Genomic DNA, 17,048 nt, shown 5'->3' on the forward strand with positions numbered 1-17,048 from the left:
ATAAAATAGGTACAAATCATGATTAATGATAAAATGGTACATTTATTAAGTATATAGGTACGAAATTACTATGTCATGATCAACAATAAAAATGGTACGAAATACAAATAAAAGGGTACGAAAGTTTGGTCTCTCAATAACTTAGTGAGAGACCGTCTCTCCCAAGTTTTAGTGTATCATGTTTGCTTTTTTTAAAAAAAAAAATTATGTATGCAGCTTTTAATTATGTATGCGGGTTTTTTTTTTATTGTCAATGAAATCGTCTTTTCGATTATTAAATTTTAACTTTGTTATTTAATAATTTTTTTCAGAAGTGTACGTCATTAATTAATGTTTAATATATTGGAGTACTTTTATTTTTTTAAAATTACAATAAAAACTTGTATATAATTGAAAAAGTAAGAGAGAGGTTTTAGTGGGGTAGAGAATGTGGAAAATGATTGGAAATGATTAGAAATATTGAAAAGTGGAAAATGATTGGATTAATTGACCCAGGTCGTGACCTTTTGCTTGGGAGGGTAAAAATGGGTCAAGTTAATAAGAGGTGATTAAGAGTAAAATTCTGATTGACCCGATTAAGTCGATCTTTTGCTTGGGGATGGTCTTACCTAATTTCACTTGTGTAAATATTTTATTTGAATGACGATATAATTTTTTTATTTTTTTTGAAAAGGATAAATGACCATATAATTGAAGTAATTTAAAAATGACAATTGTCAAGAAATTAAAAGAAAAAATAAAACAAAGGACATAGTGGAATCACACTTCAAAACCATCGTCTTTCATCACCTCTATCTTTTTGTCATCTATATGTACACGTACTATCTTATCTTTTTTTAGTTACATACTTATTCTCATAAACTTCAACATCATGATGATAATCATTGTTTTTTGAGATAATATAGAGAAGATCGTTGTATAACATAATACAATTATCTTTATTACTAAATGAAGTACTCTAGGTATCCTCGGTATATTAAAGACAAGTTTTTAAAAGGTTTATAATTGGTTCTCTCAACTTTTAGGTGGCCTTTATCAGGCCTTCAAAAATTTTAAGTGGCCTCTACTCGTAATTTGTAGGTTCAGATTTAATTGTAATTTCATGTCTATTTGTAATTTTGTTAAATACAAGTAACATGTATTGGTTTTTTAACGTGTGCCCGATGACACTTTAATAAACTAATTAGAGAAAGACCGTTGAAAATATTTCACTAATTATGGTAAATTTGAGTTAGTACATCTATTTTTCATGATATATTCTTATATTGAATGATAGTATTATGTAGTACTTTGTTTTTTATATCTATGTATTTAGTCAAAATATTTGTTTTTTTGTAAGCATGTATTTAGTCAAAATGTTAAATATTTCATTTTGTGCAATTTTGTAAGATGTAAAACTAGTGATTGGTAATGGTATAAAGCGTAGAACATTTTATGTTGAGTGTTGTGTCAATATAAATCTATCTATTTGTAATAAAAGAGAATGTTTTTATCAGTTTTTAAAGTGTTTACCAATTCCTTATATCCGACTTAAACAATAATTTGTATTGAGTATTTATGTCAATATGATCCCATTCAATAGAACTATAGAAGTCCACAAGTATGGCCTCGAAACAAATTGACCAAAGGAATATAGTTTAACGTTTAAGAAGTGGGAATTGTGAGAATTGAAATACTATGACATACCGTCAGAATTCCTAAAGGAAAGGGATGGGTCTTTAATGCATGGTCTTCCAATCAATATATGGTCTCAATTCATAAATACAAATACTAGTCTTCCACAGCCAGTATTTTCTCCTTTTGTTTTAGTCCCCACTTTTGCACATTGGGTTTTTCACTTTCTTCTTCCAATTTTCATTTTCTTTTCTTTTCTTTTCTATGGAGTTTTCCTTATCCACTCCGTCTTCTCGAGTCGTTTCTCGACACAAAAAGTTAGAGAAAAGAAAAATAGTCGATTTTGATTTTCGCGTAATATAATTGTTCCGGGTGTAATTCCAGAGCAAGTATTGTTACCACCCGTGGCTTGTAGAATGACGTCTTTGCTTGAATCCTCCTTGCGGTCTCGAAACGATGAACAACCGAGGGCTCGGCTTTGCCCGAGCGTCTCACTCCGACGCTCAAGTCAGTAAACTTAGAGAGGTAAGTTGTCGTTACTTGGCTAAGGATGTATTGTAGAGAGATAAGGAAGATATTACCAGATGAATAGTGATTCTTAGGTTAAATTGTGGATCCTTTCCTCAATGAAGGTTGAGGAGTATTTATAGACTTTCACCTTTTGTCACGTAGTGGCCAAGTGGCCAAGTGGCTAGCGGGTGGAAAGACCGTTCTACCCTCGGCCGATGGACCCATGGCGGGCGTGAGGATCTTGGATATGAGTACGCGGATATGTATCCGGTGACTAGTTGCCTAGCCGAGACCAGGTGTGGTAGATGGGTTGCATCGGCTAGAGCTGTCTAAGTCGTTGACTTTCTTTGTGGATATCTTTGACCTTGCTCAATGTGTTGACTTGGTCGGTCGGTGCGAATATGCCCCATCAATTTGCCCCAGTAGCGATCTATCTATGCCGTGGTATGGCTCCGATGTATGTTGAGCGTATATTCTGCGCAAGTAATTTCGAAACTTTTCGTCATCGGCTTCTTCTACCTCGGCCTGGTTCGCTTAGGCCGTACCATATCCCCCCTCCACATGGATGTGTAAAGGGCATCCGATGTGGAAAAGAAAGTGATCTTTGGCCGAGACCAGGGTTGGGAGTCTTAGGTTGTTTTTGATTGCCCCAGTAGGTGCTTCCTAGCTTGGTTGATCATGTGGCGGCGGAGAGCAGATACCTAGGAATTTGTTGAGGAAGATGAATAGGCAAAGAGATATGAAGGGGTGTGTTGAAGACGCTTGGTCGCTGTTGCATTGATTGACGTTCAACTGTTGCAACGATTGACATTCCGTGTTTGCATGTCGACACATGTCATTCGATTGATTGGTGACGCTTCATGGGCTGTGCCCTGATTGGTCCTTCTTCATGGGTTTTTTCCTATAAATAGGGCAGTTGTTCCGTGAATTTGGCCACCAATTTCATTCTCAAATTTCCTCCGAAATTTTCATCTCTAAACTTTCGAGGGCTTCTTTGTCTTCTAATTTTCAGAGTTGTTACTCCGGCGGGTGTTTTTCTTCAAGGTAAACAAACAAACTTTCTTTTGTTTTGTTAAGTAATTGTCGTGAACATGTCTTACGCCGATCTGGGACTAGCACTTCTGCGCCGGGGGTTCCGTCGCGTCTTGATGAGGGGGGGATACTAGATGCCATCCCGATAAAGTCTGGGGGCCCTAGGTCTCCTTCTCCTGAAGTTGATCCTCAAATTTTGGAGGTATGGGAGGATGATGATGATGATGACGATTTCGGTGATGATCTTTGGAAGGGCTCATCCTAATGAGGGGAGGCGGTACGTCATGGATCACGGGGGCGCTTTGTAAGGTCCGCCTTGACCGTGCTTGGACCCACAAGTTCGCCGATTGTTCGCGAGACATTTTTCGAGGGCCATTTCCACTTCGGCGAGGGGATACAAAATTGTTGTCCCGAGGAGGGTCGGCCGTTTGTTGCCCTCCATCGGGTTGCATCGGCGTATACATGCGGCACTTGGAGTACGGGCTCCGGTTTCCTTTGAATGAATACGTTATGGCCATCATTAGGGCCATGAACGTCGCCGTGGCCCATCGCACCCGTTGGCCATTAGGACCATAGTCGGCTTTGTCGCTCTGTCTCTTCAAGGAGAGGCTCCAACGGTTAATTTATTCCGTCGTCTTCACCACCTTAAGCCGTCGTTTTACGGTCGCGTCGGATGGTACGGTGTTCAAATGGAGCGGGTTACGTCTCCGTTGATAAACTTTCTTCGCAAAGACTGGAAAGGTCGGTGGGTGTATGTGGAGGTGCCAAATGACTATCCGCGCCGGTCTTTCCAAAGCACCAAGTTAATTTGCGGTGCGAGACTAAGGCGGAGCATGATAGATGGGTCTCCCGGAAAAAGCTTAAGATGGACGCCTTGACAAGGTTCCTCTTAAGGCGGATGAGAAAAGTGGCGATGAGGCTTTTTGAGGCGGACAAGAGTGGGGTCGAAAAGGTGGATTCCCCAACGCTTGAGATCATTCTTCAGGATGAGCCGCTCTGCCATGTCGGCCTCATACCGGCCCTAGCGCAGGGTGAGTGGGGTCGGTGTGAGGCCCATCTCTGCTCTCAACGTTTCTGTTTGAACTTCGATTTATTTCTTTTTCATAACTCTTGCCTTGTTTCCTTTGCAGACCATTTTGGACCGGACCTGTCTGAGGATATCCTTCGGAGAATGGGGCTGAACAAGGATAAGACCGTTGCTGATTTGCACCCTAAGGCTTTGACCCGTGACCGCAGAACGTCGCCGAATGATCTCATGGATCAACAGCTAAAGGGCTTGAACATGGTGGAGGTCCAGGCGAAGGTCGTTAGCAGCATGGCGCGCCGGATGCGGAAGACAGAGTCTTTGGCGGCGACGGCGTCGACGCCGGTTCCACCTCCCATCCCCCCCCCCCTAAGAAGGAGACGGTGGAGATCGTTGATATTACCGATGGGGGGGACTCTGAGGCGGAGGAATCTCCCCCCGTCCGTAGGAGGAAGGAGCCTTCTCCGACTACTGCTGAAACTGCTGCCGGCAAGGAAATCCGTTCTTCGGCCAAGAAGGCCAAGCACGGTACATATCTATCCCGTGGCCCAGATTTAACCGGTTTATTAGACGTTTCCGACGACAGGCTCTTCGGTACGTCCATGTATGTTGACATGGATGCTTTAATTAAATTTCGTGCAGATCACTCGTTGTCGGCCGTTGCTCTTAACGAACAGCGAGTGGAGAAAAGCCCCGTGCAGGCTGGTGATCAAAACGTCGCTATTGTCCCTTCATCCCAGAAGGCTTCCCAGCAAGTGCAGGCTGGTGATCAAAGTGTCACCATTGACTCTTCATCCTGAAGGCTTCCGTCTCCCGACTTATAGTGGAAGGCACGAAGGCGATCAAGGAGTGGCGAGGTGGAACGAGGCGGCCGACCGATGCTCGTATCATAGAGCAGGAGAAAGCCGTGGCTCAATCTGTTTTTGAGCTTAATGCTACTAAGAAGGTGGCCGTGTCGGCGAAGCTGGATCTCCTCAATGAGCAGAGGCTTAGGGGAGATGCTGAGAAGGCGCTCTTGGCTGAGAGAAAACTCAGGGAGGACGCTGAAAAGGAGGTCCTTCTTTGAGAGAGCCAAGGCCGAGGCCGTGGCGGCGAAGGCGCTAAGTTGTTGGAGAAGTGTAACCTTGTTCAGAGGCACGCCGACCTTTATCTCCAGCAGAGGAACGAATTCAGGGGCCAGTTTCAGATCCAGGGGAAGGTGATTCGGAGCAAAGAGGCCGTCATCAGGCAAAAGGAGGAGGACATTGAGATGCTCCAAACCGTCATGCTCCCTAACATGTGTGTCGAATACGGGATCGGCCAAGAAGCGCCCGGGGAAGTGATTGGGGAACTCTTTCCTCTTGATGGTTCCTTTCCGTGGGGCAAATTGATGGGCTGTTTGACGATAAGCTCGAAGCTAAGGAGAAAGCTGTGGAGGAGAAGGCCAAGGAGGCGGTGAGGGTGAAGATAGAGAAAGAGGCGGCCGCGGAGAAGGCGGCCCTTGCTGAGAAGGCTAAGGCGGCCAAGGAGGAAGCCGAGAGAATGAGGGCATTTGAGGCCGCCGAGGCTAAGGCCGAGGGTCAAGCCGAGGTCGCTAAGAACATTTCTTTGGGTTGCCCATCGAAGAAGATCTTTGCTACCGCGATGATGGCAAGCGGCACCAGGCATAGGGAGACGGGCGGTCGTCACCGGGCTCACCGGCGTCTCGGATAACCGGTGTTGGAAGCCAATTATTAAGCCCTTCCTCCCTGCCATCTTTTGTCGCTTCAAATGACATATTTGTAACTTTTTGCTTTTCCTTCCCTGTATTTTGTACAACTTTGGTAGGTTGTGTTTTGGCTTATCCCTATGGGGACGGCCGTCGTCTGTATTCTCCTCACTTGTAATTTGTTATCATTTTTAATGAGTTCGTTTCTTTTGCCTTCGGATTGGCCGAGGTCTTTACCTCACTTTGAGTTTCCTTGCGCTAATAGTTGAGCGTATCAACTGTACTAAGCGTCTTCACTTTGCCTCTGGCTTGGTCGAGGTCTTTACCTCACTTTGAGTTTCCTTGCGCTAATAGTTGAGCGTATCAACTGTACTTAGCGTCTTCACTTTGCCTCTGGCTTGGCCGAGGTCTTTTTTCGTCTTCGTCTGAGTTGTCTTTTTGCCTCCGCCTCGGCCCGGCGGCGTCTAAATGCGCATCCCAAGCGTGTTTAAACGCTTTTAAGGCGTTTTGATCGCTTTGCGGGCATCAATCGCTGGCCGTCAGAATCGTCGCGGCGTCGCTTCCCCGAGGGTAATTGCCGCTCTTGTCGGCGTGTGATGTGGTGGCGTCTATTTCTTGATGATGACGGCCGTGGCGTCTACCACTTGGAGTGATTGCGACGGCGTCTACCTCTTGGGGTGGCGACGTGGCGTCTACTACTTGGGGTGACTGCGACGGTAGTCTGCTTCTTGTTGATGATTGCCGCTCTTGTCGATGTGACAAAGTGTGGTGGCGTCTATTTCTTGATGATGACGGCCGTGGCGTCTACCACTTGGAGTGATTGCGACGGCGTCTACCTCTTGGGGTGGCTAGTGGCGTCTACTACTTGGGGTGACTGCGACGGTAGTCGCTTCTTGTTGATGCTTGCCGCTCTTGTCGATGTGATGTGTGGTGGCGTCTATTCCTTGATGATGACGGCCGTGGCGTCTACCACTTGGAGTGACTGCGACGGCGTCTACCTCTTGGGGTGACTGCCGTGGCGTCTACTACTTGGGGTGACTGCGACGGTAGTCTGCTTCTTGTTGATGACTGCCGCTCTTGTCGATATGACAGTGTGAGCTGGCGTCTATTTCTTGATGATGACGGCCGTGGCGTCTACCACTTGGAGTGACTGCGACGGCGTCTACCTCTTGGGGTGACTGCCGTGGCGTCTACTACTTGGGGTGACTGCGACGGTAGTCTGCTTCTTGTTGATGACTGCCGCTCTTGTCGATGTGACAGTGTGAGCTGGCGTCTATTTCTTGATGATGACTATGGAAAAATGAACACTTTGGTGAAAAACTTGGATTATTCATTAGATTTAAACATGCGTCGGGGTGTCTACAGCTGTCTTGGACACCTCCGCCGCTATACAGAGTTTTTCCCGAGGTTGTCAGTGTCCTCATGGCTCGTCCAAGACACACCCTCCTTAGTCAGCCGTCGGTCGCCTCCATGAAGTTGCCCTCTTGTTGTAAGGATGGGCTTTTTCCCTTCTCTGATTTCTTCGCCACTTTGAAGGATTGCATGTTGCACCCTCTGGCGGATATCTGGACATTGACCACTTCGTCCTTCTCGTCCTTGGAGACGAGTTTATGCGCTTCCCCCCGGTCCGAGACATACATCAGTGTCAGGGCCCGGATGGACATCACCGCGTCAGCCTCGCTTAGCGTGACTCGGCCTACGAGAACGTTGTAGGCGGACGAGCCGTCAATGACCACGAACTCAGCTAGGACATTCTTGGCCGCATACCCCTTGCCGAACATCACCGTGATCGATTGACCCCGGGGTACCGAGCGGCCCCTAAAAAGGCGTACGGGGGCTGGTGCAGGGGCTTAAGTTTTCAACCTTCAGACCGAGGTTGAGAAAGCATTCCCTGAACATGATGTTCGTGTAGGCGCCTGTGTCAATCAGGCACCTCTTGACCAGGTGGTTGGATATGTCCAAGTGGACTACAAGTGGGTCGCTGTGAGGGGCGATGACTCCCGCATAGTCCTTCTTCCCAATAGTCATGTCGAGGATGTTGGAAGCGGGGACCGCTGTGTTGGGCACAAAGTTGATGGCCGTCTGGTCGTTCGAGTGCCGTTTGTACCCATGAGCGGTCCCACCGTTCTCGTTGCCCCCGATGACAACATGGATCACTCCTATCCGTTCAAAGACGGATTTCTTATCTGAACCGCTGGCATCAGTCTTTTGGCCTTTGGCCACATACTTGCCGAGGCTCCCCTTCCGGATCAGCTCTTCAATGGCATTCTTCGGATGCGGCGGTTGTCGATAAGGTGACCAGGGTGTGGCCGTGGTACTCACGATCGCTCGTGTCACCGTCCCCCTTTGGCTTGGGGGCCTTTCCCATTTTCGGCCCTCGTTCTTGCTCGGGCGAAGACCTTCGCGGCCGATACGACCGGGGGTGCGATCTTTGTACCGGCTGCGGTAATACGTTCCCGAACTCCCCGGCGCTGCGAGATACATTTCCTGGCGGACTTGTCGACCAGTGACCTATTATTGTCGCGGCGTCTTTCACCAGACCGTGACCGATTATTGTCACGGCGTCCTTCATCCGGGTTGTCCTCCTGGCGGCTCTTCTTTTACGAGGGTTTGGCCTCGCTAGGGCCTACCCGGGTTTTGTGATAGTCCTCCACTTTAATGGCTTGATCGCCAATTTCTGGCGGCGTCAAGGTCAGGCCGCCGCATTTGATGAGCTCGTTTTTAGGTCTCCCCTTGGGAGGCCTTTCATCAGCGCGAAGGTCTGCCGGTTCATTGTTGACTCACGAATTTTTGAACCTTGGCGTCGAACCTCTTCACATAACCCGGAGAGACTCGCCTCCCTCTGTCGATAGTCGGGAGGTCCAATGTCTCCACGGCCCTCCTCTTGTTGCGGGAATCTTGGGCTAGGAACGTGTCCTTTAGGTCGGCGTAACGGTATACCGACCCGTCGGGTAGCCCCTTGTACCAACTCGTGCCATCCCATGCGGTGTCGTTGGGAAGATTCGGCACCAAACCTCATCGGGTTGCTCCCATGCGACATGTGAGACTCGTAAGCCTCGCGTGGTCGGTTGGGTCGCCTTCTCCTTTGTATGCTATAGGTGGTAACCCGGCTTAGTCGGCCGGCAGGGGTATCTAGGACGTAGGCGCCGAGGGGCTGTCGACCACGTGTCGAACGACACGCGGCGATTGGCTCTCACGTCCCTAGTCGGCTCCTCTCCTTGTACTGGGTGGGGCTTCTCCTCCGACTATGGTAAGTCGGGCTTCTTCTCCGACTCTGACGAGTCGGACTTCTTTCACTCCTCTGGGGGGTGCCTCGTCGGCGTTGCGGCGACGCCATCCTCCCGCGAGTGCGGGAAGGACTAAGGTCTACCACTAGCGCTACAGGCTCCCCGGCCCCGGACGGGCCGGCTTCTTCCAAAGTGCTCCATTCAAGTCCCTTGGAGTCACATTCAGGCCCTGGTCTCTGGACGGTTTCCGCCGCTCTTGTCGGCGTGATGTGTGAGCCGGCGTACTCCCAATTAGGTCCAGGAGCATCTTGATTTCTTTGCATCAACCACATGTCCCATGATGGTGACCAGTCGCGACGGCGGAGTGTCGGTATTATTGGCATCCCGTACTCCGGTTGAATCACTTGACCGGCGGAGGGTTGCACAACTCCAGATTTGTGGACGGTATCATCTTGATAGAGTTCGGTTTCGTCAGTCACGAATACCTCTTGTTGTTTCGACATCTTCTTAGCTTTTGGGGTGGGTTTTTTGTGTGTATATTTTTTTGTTTGGGAATGAATGTGACTAGCTTCTAGTGTCTTATCCCCACAGACGGCGCCAATTGTTCCGGGTGTAATTCCAGAGCAAGTATTGTTACCACCCGTGGCTTGTAGAATGACGTCTTTGCTTGAATCCTCCTTGCGGTCTCCTGAAACGATGAACAAACTGAGGGCTCGGCTTTGGCCGAGCGTACTCACTCCGACGCTCAAGTCAGTAAACTTAGAGAGGTAAGTTGTCGTTACTTGGCTAAGGATGTATTGTAGAGAGATAAGGAAGATATTACCAGATGAATAGTGATTCTTAGGTTAAATTGTGGATCATTTCCTCAATGAAGGTTGAGGAGTATTTATAGACTTTCACCTTTTGTCACGTAGTGGCCAAGTGGCCAAGTGGCTAGCAGGTGGAAAGACCGTTCTACCCTCGGCCGATGGACCCATGGCAGGCCGGCCGAGGGTCTTGGATATGAGTACGCGGATATGTATCCCGGCTGGCTAGTTGCCTAGCCGAGACCAGTGACAGCCGATGGGTTGCATCGGCTAGACTGTCTAAGTCGTTGACTTTGCTGTGGATATCTTTGACCTTGCTCAATGTGTTGACTTGGTCAGCGGTGCAGAATATGCCCCATCAATAATTTTTATGAACCCTAAAACCTAGTAATGTCGTATAAATTTTTTACCTAACTTAAGATAATCGAACTTGAATCATTTATGGAGTACATCTTTATTTAATTGAAGAGTTTGTGTCTTTTATTCTATCTGTTGAGTTTTCTTCCTATATGTGTGTGGGGGATATTGTCTCACATTAGTAGAAAAATAGTGAAAAGACTAGTTTATAAGTAAGTGGATTACTTCTTCTATCACCGATTGGTTTTAAGATGAAACCTTACTTGCTTGTAGGCGATCTCATGCACGTGGAGAGGGCTAAACAAGTGGTAAATATAAGAGCCAACCGTTTGGCATGCGACCACAAGGTAGATGTGGTGACTAGGCTCGAGATAACGTGGAGTAGCTAAAACTTTCGAAAAAATTTCAAACATCCTTAAGGCGCTGTTTGGTAAACGGCATATTGGCCAATTTTTAGCATATTCAAGGATTTTAGCATATTCAATTTTTATAACCTTATAAGTTTAATACAATATATAATTGTAATGACAAGTATTTATAATGATTTTACAATTGTTAGACAATTTATTATAAACGTAAGAATAGTTCATGAAATTTTATCATATTTTTATTTTGTTTATTATAGATGGATATAGATGAATAATCAATTGTATATAGATATTAAGTTTAATTTAGTATTTTTATATATAATTAATTGTGTAATATCAATATAAAATGATTTTTTTATTGAGATTATAGTAAAAATTAATAACGGGGTTGAATTTCAATTTCTCTTAAAGTCCAGGACTTGATTACTATCGTGGAAATTTAAGGGATCTAATTTTATCATAAAATACATTTAAGGGGCTAAATTGCCACTTTCCCTCACAATGATGAATAGATGAGACAAACCTCTCATATAGCAAAGAGAATTTAGTTTAAATATTAAATTAAATAAACTAATCCAAGCCAACCTGACTCGCCACCTGAACCCAAGACCCAGGGATGACCTGAACCTGCCAATCCAATATAATCCGACCGGAAAGTTTATTATTGCACACTAATTATTATCCATGTATAACATGATAATAGTTGATCCGAAAATGACACAAACCCGAAATAACCCGTCCTGACTCGAACTCTTGCCAACTCGAAATTGACCGCCCTGAACTTACCTTACTCGGTTGACCCGACATAGACCTAGTAATATAGACCCGGGTCAAAAGAGTAGACCTAAATAACCCGACCGATACCCTACCTAACACCCGAAGTCAAAACTCGAGCTTGACCCGAACACTAATTAATCCGACGCAATATAATCAGACTCAAATGTTTATTATTGTACACTGATAATTATTCATAATAACTTGATAATAGTTGATGACACAAACCCAAAATGACCAAGCCCGACCCAAACTCTTACAAACCCGAAATTGACTCGCCCGAACTAGCCCAACTAGTTGACCCAATTGCCAGGTCTATTGGCAATACAAGTAGCTTATTTATATTAGCGAATTAGGTAACTGAACTTGAAAGCTACATGGAGTAACATTTGAGAAAATAGGTACCTGGTACTTTTTTATCTTTCTTTTTACCCCTTGAGCTGTTAAAATAGTAAATATTATGTCTGTTTATGTTAACTTTCCAACAGTTTGTCTTACAATTTTAATAATATTAGCTACCCTTTTAACTCCTAATTTTCATTTAATTTACCAACTTTTAGGGTTTCAAACCAACTTTTCAGATTTCGGCTAGTTTTACCAAAATAAAATTTTACAATTCTAACCCATCCTGGTAATTCCATGCGGAAAAAACCATAAATAAATGACCGGAACAAAGTACAATATTTTTATAAGTTTTGCAAGACAACCACTCATATTGTGACAAGTAGGTGTACTATGCATTAATAATTCATTTAATATATTGTCATAGAGTCATAGGAGTCCAAAATTGTTGCCCATATCTTTTAAGAATAAAATCACTAAAATTATTCGCTTTCGTAGTCATTCTTCTTCCTTCAATTCCTACATCTCTCTAAAACAAGACACCCACTTGCTTCTTTCTCTATTTTACTTCAAACCTTGTCACCCTTTTCTCTGCTTCATTCATTTATTCATTCTCAATTCATATTCATTTCCAACCAATTGAATTATGAAGGTATCAATTCCCGATCCCGTTTTATGATAAATTTGTGTAAAACCGTCTTAGATAAATATTTGTGTTTAGTAACTTTTATGCTTAAGATTCTGCTTTTTAAATTTATGTTACCTTATTAATGAACAGATTCTAAAGTACTTACACTATCCCTTTCTTATGCTTTCTGTAAAAGTTGCTAAATTTTTAAGGTTTGTTTAGAGAATCATTGTTACTATTTTAATGAAATGATCTTGAGAATCTTTCCTTATTTGAACGTGTGTCTTATACCACGTTCTGAGCAGCAAGTCTTGCTTGTGACGCAGTGACGGTCACAAGCTTGTGATATACTGATATCTCATGATGCCTTTCCTTTTTAACATTACCTAAATCGGTTGTGAATACTGTCATAGTTTGTGACCGTTACAAGTAAGAATTTGTATTAGCGTTTTGAGTATCTTTACTGGATTCAGCTGTTTTATTTCGTTCGGTTCTAGGTTAAAATTAGTTACGACGATTCTATGTTGTTTTGAGATTATTATTTTTATATGAGATTGTGATAAAAGAGGGTATTAGGTATCATGAATATAGGTCACGAGTTTGAATCACCCTCCCTCTATGTTTCACTGGCCTTACGTCTCATTTGACACCAGAAAACGAGGGTACTGGGTAATGCTCGAGACTTAACCTAATAAACTCCAGGAAGAAATGATATGGCTACATATTTAGTTGTCTATTATGTTAATTTAAAGTTTCTTTTGATTATCTTACAGAAAATCGTATTAAAATTGGATTTGGATGATGTTAAGGCGAAACAGAAAGCACTTAAGACCGTTTCTACTCTTCCAGGTACACCATAAATTTTAAGCTCTGTTCTAAGCTCTCGGTTAATTTAAATTGTTTAATAAAACGGCCTTATAATAAAATTGGTCTAATAACAAAAAGTTCAATCATATTCTATTTTCGATTTGTTGTACCAATAGAACGACCATGTAAGAGAATTCCGGTTCAATACCTAACTATTACCATTATGGATTAGTTGATGAGTTAGATAGATAATCTCTAAAATTTATTTCAAATAGTTTCATGACGTTGATTGATTAATTTTGTTGCAAATTTAAAGTGGTCCTACAATCAGTTTTTGTACAATACTCTGTTTTCTTTCTTGGTGAAACTTCATAGTTCATGTATAGTCTCCTCTTTTGTTATTGTCCCTTAATGCGTAGCCCATTTTGTGTTGGGTGACCCGATTGGTCCAACTGCTTCTTTTGTTTTAAGCCTGCTTCTTTGTTGTCCATACAATTTTAAAACGTCACTGACTAAAATTGAATTATTTGGACCATAATTTTGAATCCCCTTTTAATTTAATGTGCTATTACTTTTGTGGTTGAAATATAACAAACTTTTTTCCGGCCGAAAAGATTAGAGTCGACGAGTTTTTAGGAATAAATTTCACTTGAATATCGAATCTAAAAAGTTCTAATGATTAGTTCGAAGATAGTTAAAACGAAATGAAAAATGTTCTTATTTTAGTCTATAATCATGACACTTAAAATACATACCAATTTTTGATGGGATACTAAATCCATAATTATCGAAGAGGGACGTGATTATTCTAAAATAATGCTCTTCGTGTTGACATTGTTGTTTCGATTTGTAGGGATAGATTCTATCGCAATGGACATGAAGGAGAAGAAATTAACTGTGATTGGCACGGTGGATCCAGTAAGCGTGGTGAGTAAATTGCGTAAGCATTGGCCAACAACTGACATAATACTTGTGGGACCAGCAAAAGAACCGGAGAAAGAGAAGAAGGAAGAGCCGAAAAAGGAAGAGGAGAAGAAAGAAGAACCGAAGAAAGAGGAGGCGGCTAAGGAAGAGGCAAAGAAAGAGGAGCCGAAAAAGGAAGAGGAGAAGAAAGACGAGGGTAAGAAAGAAGAGGGTAAAAAGGAGGAAGAGAAGAAACCCGACCCGGTCTTAGAACTTGTGAAAGCTTATAAGGCATATAACCCTCAAATGACAACATATTATTATGCTCAAAGCATTGAAGAGAATCCAAATGCTTGCACTATTTGTTGAGAAATTAAAATTAATGTGGAATATATCTCTTCCTTTATTGATATCTTCATGAAAATTAAATGCAATTTGTATAGAATATTATGATGCATCCATCTTGTGATCTATTCAAGAGTAAACATAGGTCATTGGATGAGTAGTGTCTTGAATAAAAATTTTGGTAGTTAGATTAGTAGTATTAGTTAGATCATGTACTATTTGTGTTAATTTTATGTAAAACCAATTTCATTGTATATACTCCATGAGATTATAACTTGTTGCTCTTGCATATGATGTGGCCTATTATTGAACCTAAATTCTTGTTTAAGACGGTAATATCTGTTTTAAGCTTAAACTATGTTAAATTTGGTAAATAAGACAATGGAAAATGCTTAAAGACTAACAAAAAGTTTATCTTATATATACGAGTTAGAATATATTTGATCCGTTTTAATCTTAAAATAAATATTCAGGTCTTATTGAAAGACTTACTGGTTATTGAAATGAGAACGTGGACATATCATTAGGCTATTTAGCTCACATTGTAATTACGTAGTACTATCATGGATATGGAGGAGAGGTATGTATGTATACTCGACAACTGTTGAGTTGGACACCAAGGAGGACCCATGTCACATAGGATAGGAGTGTAGTGGCCTACAATGTCGAATCTACGCAATAATGTGGCAATGGTGGGACATTTTGCTATTCCCTCGTTTTTTTTTCGGAAAATTACGCAGATCCTCAAACTTTGTCGTTTTTCAGTGACCAACTTTTTAAGTTTTCGCACACGTTATCCTTGAGATTTGATTTTAAAGCACAACGTACCCTTTTTATCGTTATTAAAATTTTCAAGTGAGCATAAATCATAGACCAGAAATCGGAATTGACTAATTTTTTTTTTCAAACTAATTATCTCTTCGCGATCTATAGATTGATAAAATGAAAATGGTCAGTCGGAAATTTAAGATCAAAAATATGGTTGATTTGAGATTTTCGTTTAAAAAAAACCTTGTAAAATGTCAGTCGACATTTTTTTTCTCTCAAATCGTAGATTATAAAGAGATAATCATTTTAGGATAAAAAACCTGTCAGATTCTGAATTCCGGTCTAGGAGTTATGCGCAATTGAGTTTTTTTATAGCGACAAAAAGGGCATGTTGTACATGAAAATCAAACATGGAGGGTATTATGTACACAAACTTAAAAAGTTGGGTACCACGTGCAAAATGGCAAAGTTCGAGGGTACCACGTGAATTTTCCGTTTTTTTTTTTGTTCCGAACCTCAAATATTTAAAAGCGAGAGAAATTACATTATTAAAATAATGCTCTCATAATCTAATACATATAGGTTCAGAGTACATTTCTTAATTGCGTTATCATTTTCCTATTTATATAAGCATGTTTCTAAAGTAAAATGATCACAAAACAAGTAATAGAAATGGAGAAGGGATGAATTCATAAAGCGAGTCGTTGTATTATTGATAATCGTTTGTGTTTCAGTACTGATGGGGCATATTCTGCACCACTGACCAAGTCAACACACTGAGCAAGGTCAAAGATATCCACAGCAAGTCAACGACTTAGTGGACCTAGCCGATGCAGTCCATCGGCCTGTCACCTGGGTCACGGCCTGACAACTAGCCAGCCGGGGCACATATCCGCGTACTCACATCCACGACCCTCGGCCGGCCTGCCATAGGTCCATCGGCCGAGGGTAGAACGGTCTTTCCACCTGATAGCCACTTGGCCACTTGGCCACTACGTGACAAAAGGTGAAAGCCTATAAATACTCCTCAACCTTCATTGAGGAAAGCATCCAACTAATCTACAACTAAACCTAAATACACTATTCATCTGGTAATATCTTCCTTATCTCTCTACAATACATACCTAGCCAAGTAACACAACTTAATCCTTTAAGTTTACTGACTTGAGCGTCGGAGTGAGTACGCTTGGCACAAAGCCAAGCCCTCAGTTCGTTCATTGTTGCAGGAGAGGCCGAGAGGAACGATAAAGACAAGAAGGGTTCAACTCAAGACATTATTCTACAAGCCACGGGTGGTAACGATACTTGCTCTGGAATTACACCCGGAACAATTGGCGCCGTCTGTGGGAAAAGACACTAGAAGCTAGTCACATTCATTCCCAAACAAAAAAAAAAAAAAAAAAAAAAAAAATCAACAAAAACCCACCCAAAAAGCTAAGAAAATGTCGAAACAACAAGATGCAGTCGTAACCGACGAAACTGCATTTTACCAAGATGATACTTTCAACAATTCCGGAGTCATACTGGCCCTCCACCGCGGTGTAATCCAACCGGAGTTCGGGATGCCATCAATACCCGACACGCGTGCCCCAACAGGTCACCGTCATGGGACATGTGGTTGACGTAGCAAAGCTGAAAATGCTCCTAGACCTAATTAGTAGTACGCCTGCTCACACTGTCACATCGACAAGAGCGGCGGAAACTGTCCGTGAGACCAGGGCCCAAAATGTGACTCCGAGAAATTTGAACGGAGCACTAGGAGAAGCTGACCCAGCCAAGTCGCCGGGGGAGCCCAAAGTGGGCGCGGTAGACCTAAGTCCTTCCCGCACTCGTGGGAGGACAGCGTCCCCGCCGCA

At 43.0% G+C, this 17,048-nt stretch overlaps 1 protein-coding gene across 1 annotated transcript; it reads left to right on the forward strand.

The window, feature by feature from the left end:
• The first annotated feature begins 12,172 nt into the window (after nt 1-12,172).
• Nucleotides 12,173-14,712, forward strand: LOC141596580 (heavy metal-associated isoprenylated plant protein 39-like). The gene is made up of 3 exons (XM_074416782.1): nt 12,173-12,393; nt 13,143-13,218; nt 14,030-14,712. The coding sequence occupies exons 1-3, from the start codon at nt 12,388-12,390 to the stop codon at nt 14,446-14,448; spliced, it is 501 nt and encodes a 166-aa protein (XP_074272883.1). The 5' UTR covers nt 12,173-12,387; the 3' UTR covers nt 14,449-14,712.
• Nucleotides 14,713-17,048: the final 2,336 nt, after the last annotated feature.

This window comes from Silene latifolia, chromosome 8 (assembly GCF_048544455.1).
Source record: "Silene latifolia isolate original U9 population chromosome 8, ASM4854445v1, whole genome shotgun sequence".
Classification (NCBI taxonomy): Eukaryota; Viridiplantae; Streptophyta; class Magnoliopsida; order Caryophyllales; family Caryophyllaceae; genus Silene; species Silene latifolia.

Excerpts from the sequence above, each read along its gene's own strand:
- LOC141596580 (XM_074416782.1), top strand. Across the intron at positions 13,219-14,029 it reads GACCGTTTCTACTCTTCCAG|GGATAGATTCTATCGCAATG; the intron begins GTACACCATAAA and ends TTCGATTTGTAG.